Below are 5,824 nucleotides of genomic sequence, written 5' to 3' on the forward strand. Positions count from 1 at the left end.
TTATTTCAGAAAGAAACTTTTAATTCAAAGTGCTGTGTAGATTAATTTTCTGATATGTTAAACATTGTTCTGCATACTAATTGACACCATTTTTTTATTGTGCAAAGCAAGTCTTTTCAGGGAGGCATAATTAAAACGGTCGGTGAGGCTTTTATGGCCCACGTTAGAACAGAAATTAGTCAATTACCATTTCTATTTAAGGGGTGAAATGACCATCACTGTGCTTGGCTCGCTTTTATGTGTTCCACTTAATGGTGGACACCCACCCCCACCCCCTGCAAATATTTTGTATTCCAAGCCAAAAGACAGAGACGGGGACCAAATTACCAGTCCAATATATCTGTCTTCAAATATGAATTACTGAAAATCATTACTGTAAAAAGTGAATTTTAAAAGGAAATAAATTTTATAATCATTATAGAAATTTAGCAAGGACAGATATAGAATTCAAAAAGCTCTCTGTAAGTTGGGACTGTGATCGCAATGTTTTTTTTAAAAAAAAAAGATTTATTATACACAATAAAATGGAAAACTGGTGTCCCTGATGTTTTTGGTTCTGTCAGTGTTTTATGAGAGTAGATCTACTGTTTGTATGAGGTGGAGTGATGGCACCACCCTGTGGTTGTAAAGTAAATATAACATGTGAAGAAGGAAACACTGATGAGGAACAATATCATGAAGTCCACTGAAGCTGGACTGTAAAAATGTTTTGTGGATTCATATGAGAAGCAGAACAGTTGCAGCTGGTCAACACAGCCAAACAGAATCTGCAGATGGACAACTGAAGAACAAGTGTATGTTCACACAGCCTCATGTCCAACAGGCTCAGACGAAGCAGAATTAAACATTTAACAGCCAGTGGCCTCACAATGTGCAAAAAAGTGGAACTGTTGCATGCACATACAGAAACGGGCCTCAGTGGCTTACACCTATCCATCACAAAGCCCCTGCTAGCCACAGTCACATGGTGCAGCGGCTTCGTCACACTACAGTCAATTTTATTTGCATAGCATCACAACAAAAGTCATCTCAGGACACTTTACAAAGTAAGGCCTAGACCTTACTGTTATTATTATAGAGGGAAAACCCCAAAAATGCCCCTTGAGCAGCACTTGGCGACAGCAGGGAGGAAAAAGTGTAATGGTGGCACATAGCCATGGCCAGTATAACATGTATACTGTGTCAAGATGTGCATAAATGTAAAATAAATCATGACTATGAAGGTAGAGGTGACAATGATAACAAGCTCTGACAACAAAATTTGAAAAGGAAGCTGTTTGGACAACAGTGTGATTAGCATCCAAGGTTTGTCTAATCCTATTAGAATAATATAACAATCACATTACACTGTATATAAGGTTATGCAGTAGCAGTACAATAAAGAGATGAATGAATTTTCTGTGGGTGGCATAGAGACACGGGGGTTAGCACTGTTCTCCCTGTGCCTACGTGAGATCTCTGGGTGCTCCGGCTTCCTCCCACAGTCCAAAGACATGCAGCTTAGGTTGATTGGTGACTCTAAGTTGCCCGTAGAAGTGAGTGTGAGAGAGTGTGGTTGTCTGTCTCTAAGTGTCAGCCCTGTGATAGACTGTGATAGACCCCCCACAATAGAAATTTGCTGCCCTTCTGCCTTTTAGCCACTAGGTGTCAGAGTTTTAACTAAGTGAGCATGGAAATGTACCAGTGCAAATGAGATAAGCCATAAAAGAACAGATGTGTACAAATATGCATTTTCATTACTCTTTTGTATTGTGCTGAATAATTACATTTTTTCATAATTGTGGGATAGAATGCACTATAGAGTGGAAACACTGTTCTGGTTCTTTTTATTTCACCACTCTTTCTGCCAGCAAACAGCAACTAGTACCAAACATTGGTCTTTTTTCTGATAATTTGACATTTGGCAACGCCTTTCAGTGAGTACTGATATTGCTTCCTTCAAAGGTTTTTGTAGCTGTGTAAAAAGTAACTGAATATCTAGTTTGGAAATATATATTGTTGAATTTTTAGCACCTGAATTTTTATCTGAAATTCATTGGTCCAGTTTGAGAATTTTTTTACTTAATTTTGTGATTTCAAAAATTATCTGATGAGATAACCTGAGATTACAGTTCAATAATCATGATACTCGGCGCAAACGTCCTGATGATCTGTTGAATAGGAACATGATGAAATTTACAAAGCCTCTGAGAACTAACTGTTCTGTTTACAGTGTAAGAATCATGTTTATTAACAGCAGGGGGCGCACTACGTCTTCATACTACCACAGACACAACTGAATCCAAGTACATTTCTCTCTCTCTCTCTCTGTATCTGCCACAGCATTAATGTTCCTGTATCATATTCTATAAACTGTTCCGTGTTCCACATTTCACACGTGTTGATGAAAGGCTAGTGAACTTTTACAGCCCCTCCTTTGTTGATTAAGCTCCGTGACTGACTCGGACATTTCCCCATCACGTTCGGATCACGTTTCGTTGTGGCCAATCAGAGACGGCGGAGATATTTAGCAACGCTATAAATCAAACGTGGAGGCAGAGAGAAAGTTAGTGATGAGCGTTTACAGCAACCTGGATACCGGCAACAAATCTAGAGACTCGTTTCCTCTTTTGATATTTTTCTACACGTAACATAAGGTAAGGGATTTGGGACCTTCATTTATCTTCAGCTGCTGGATTTATTTTTCTATTCGTCCACCAGCTCCTGAAACTTCCATTTTGTTTAAACCGGTTGTGTCAACGTTTCCATATTGTATTTCCTCTAATATACATATGTTTGCAGCGACTTGTTACTATGTGTTCATTTGTTCCTACTGTTCTTTCCTCATTTCCTGCCTGACTCACTGATGCTGTGGTATTATCAGTCACGTTTACTTTATCCTGTCTTGTCTTGTCTCAGCCTCTTGAGATTTTTTGTGGCTATACCATCTTCCATGTGCTGTCATATGTACTGTAGTTGCTCCTCTGTGTAAAGCTCATCACATGTCCTCTGCTCTCTGTAGGTCATAGGGTCAAGAAAATGGCCACCTCAGCAAGTTCCAAACTCAGCAAAACTGTTAAGGAGCAGTATATGGCTCTCCCTCAGGGAAACAAAGTCCAAGCCATGTACATTTGGATCGATGGGACTGGAGAAGGACTACGCTGCAAGACCAGAACTTTGGATTCTGAACCCAAGACAATCAAGGGTAAATATGTTTCCAGTATGATCACTGTCTACTGTATATTCATAACAGTATGCAGCAAAATGACAGCAGGATATATTTTTTAAATCATTTTGAAGCAGATCGTTGATCTCGGTTATTTTCTTGCCAGATGTTCCTGAGTGGAACTTCGATGGCTCTAGCACTTACCAGGCAGAGGGCTCCAACAGCGACATGTACCTGATCCCTGCAGCCATGTTTAGGGACCCTTTCAGGAAGGACCCTAACAAGCTTGTGCTCTGTGAAGTGCTCAAATACAACGGCAAGCCAGCGAGTAAGCATAGAAAAACAAACCTGGATGTGACTGGTGTTAAAGCTGTTATGTACGTCAGCTAATCTCTGAGGCTGTTCCAACAGACACCAACTTGCGTCACACCTGTAAAAAGATCATGAGCATGGTGCAGGATCACCACCCGTGGTTTGGTATGGAACAGGAGTACACTCTCCTGGGCATGGATGGACGTCCCTTTGGCTGGCCCACCAACGGTTTCCCAGGTCCACAAGGTAAATACAGGTTGAAATACATATGTTACAAATACAAAATGCCAGCTGAGTGATAATATTTACTTTCTGTCCACCTGCCTAGGACCTTATTACTGTGGAGTGGGTGCAGACAAGGCTTATGGACGAGATATAGTAGAGTCCCATTACAGAGCCTGTCTGTATGCTGGGATCCAGATCTGTGGCACCAATGCTGAAGTCATGCCAGCTCAGGTATTGCCCTGCCTGCCTTGGCAAAATGCATTTTCTGTTGTCTAATCGTATAATAACAATGAATAATTCTGTGTTTCAGTGGGAGTTCCAGGTGGGGAATTGTGAAGGTATCAACATGGGGGACCACCTGTGGGTTGCTCGCTTCATCCTTCACAGAGTCTGTGAGGATTTTGGTTTGGTGGTGTCCTTTGACCCCAAACCTATCTCAGGCAACTGGAATGGTGCTGGCTGCCACACCAACTTCAGCACAAAGGAGATGCGAGAGGATGGTGGACTGAAGTAAGGATGAGTTTTCATCATATCGGTGCATTAAATAATGATGCACTTGAGGTTTGAGCATGTTTCTAAGCCTCTTTGTTTTTCACAGGGTCATTGAAGAGTCAATTGAAAGGTTGGCTAAGAGACACAAATATCACATCCGGGCTTACGATCCCAAAGGCGGGTTGGACAACGCCAGACGCCTCACCGGTCATCATGAAACCTCAAACATTGATGAGTTCTCAGCTGGTGTGGCCAATCGTGGTGCCAGCATCCGCATCCCTCGCATAGTGGGGCAGGAAAAGAAGGGCTACTTTGAGGACCGCCGTCCATCCGCCAACTGTAACCCTTACATTGTCACAGAGGCTCTGGTGCGCACATGTTTACTCAAAGAAGAGGGAGACGAGCCTGCTGATTACAGCAGCAAATCAACAGCCTAAGACAATGTGGCATTGCCATTACTGCCTTTAGTTTAGTTTGTTTCAAGACTGTATAAATTTATCTTTATACCTTTGTGACTTTTTTTACTTGACATATGAATTAATAGAGGTATCCTAGCAATCCTTGTATATTTGTATGTAGTAAGTCTTTAACCCAGACACAAACACTCACTGTTATATGTTTTAACTTGCACAAATGAAAATTGTCTGTGCAGCAGCTTTTTGCTCTGTATCGTGTAGCTCTGACCCAAAGGATCCCAAAGGCATTAGAATGTTTTTAGTGATCTTAGCCTCTGTTCAGATAGTTGTGAATAGAGAAGATCACTATATAGGCCAGTTTACTTTCATGGGGGGGTTATAATGTATGTCTGTTGTCTCTTTTTTCACTTGTAATTGTCACTAAAAACTAATAAATACTTTTGCATATAACTTGTTTGTTTAGTCTAAAATGCCTTGTTTTGCCTGTTGTTACATTCTGACAGAACCAGTTTTTCACATAAAAGCTATAAGCAAACAATCTCATGATCAGTTTTAAGGGAGAACACACTGTAATGTTAAACACATGGGGGTTAATTATGGTCAGGAAAATCTACTTCAGACATCTGAAAAGATCAAATTGCAGTCACTACTAAATCGACATGATGTAAACATGTTGACGTCAGACCTACTGTATAAAGGGTTTCAACAGAGTTATCACTTCCAGCAAAGGCTGTGACAACATGCCTGTGAGAACACTGACTTGGCCGGCTCCTACAGCGTGTGCAGCTGCCTTCCTGGTATGCTGTTTTGGTAGAAGCTTTGCTAACCTATGACCTAGTTCTGAAAGCAGGACAGTAAAGGGGGACACAGAAGAGGAACACGGTGTACTCATTGCTTTGCATTAGCTGCTCAAACAAGTTTATGTAACCAATACAACTTTATTTTTAGATAATTGTCTGATAATGAAGTATTTTTAACGTATTAAATCTTAATACTAAGTTGTTTTTTTTACCTTGATTTGATTTTGATTTATTCTTTCAAGCATGTAAAGACAGTTGATATGTCAACACACATAATTTTACACATATCCAACAAATGCTAATCCAATATCAATTTGCTTATACCTAGTACATGCTTGAATGGAGTAGGAAGAAGTCAGACTTATCCAGTCCTACCCCATGACATCATCTTACATCATTGGTTTGCAAGCAGTATCTCTACAAAATAATTCTCT

At 40.5% G+C, this 5,824-nt stretch overlaps 1 protein-coding gene across 1 annotated transcript; it reads left to right on the forward strand.

Moving 5' to 3' along the window:
• Nucleotides 1-2,524: 2,524 nt before the first annotated feature.
• Nucleotides 2,525-5,040, forward strand: glulb (glutamate-ammonia ligase (glutamine synthase) b). The gene is made up of 7 exons (XM_020609883.1): nucleotides 2,525-2,636; nucleotides 3,002-3,184; nucleotides 3,312-3,473; nucleotides 3,557-3,703; nucleotides 3,786-3,913; nucleotides 3,993-4,192; nucleotides 4,281-5,040. The coding sequence occupies exons 2-7, from the start codon at nucleotides 3,019-3,021 to the stop codon at nucleotides 4,609-4,611; spliced, it is 1,134 nt and encodes a 377-aa protein (XP_020465539.1). The 5' UTR covers nucleotides 2,525-2,636; nucleotides 3,002-3,018; the 3' UTR covers nucleotides 4,612-5,040.
• Nucleotides 5,041-5,824: the final 784 nt, after the last annotated feature.

The sequence above is a fragment of the Monopterus albus genome, unplaced genomic scaffold, assembly GCF_001952655.1.
Source record: "Monopterus albus unplaced genomic scaffold, M_albus_1.0 scaffold103.1, whole genome shotgun sequence".
NCBI classification, from domain to species: domain Eukaryota; kingdom Metazoa; phylum Chordata; class Actinopteri; order Synbranchiformes; family Synbranchidae; genus Monopterus; species Monopterus albus.

Coding starts and splice junctions, on each gene's coding strand:
- glulb (XM_020609883.1), top strand. CDS start 3,019: ATGGCCACCTCAGCAAGTTCCAAACTCAGCAAAACTGTTAAGGAGCAG. Junction 3,704..3,785: donor CGGTTTCCCAGGTCCACAAG/GTAAATACAGGT, acceptor CCACCTGCCTAG/GACCTTATTACTGTGGAGTG. Junction 3,914..3,992: donor CTGAAGTCATGCCAGCTCAG/GTATTGCCCTGC, acceptor TCTGTGTTTCAG/TGGGAGTTCCAGGTGGGGAA.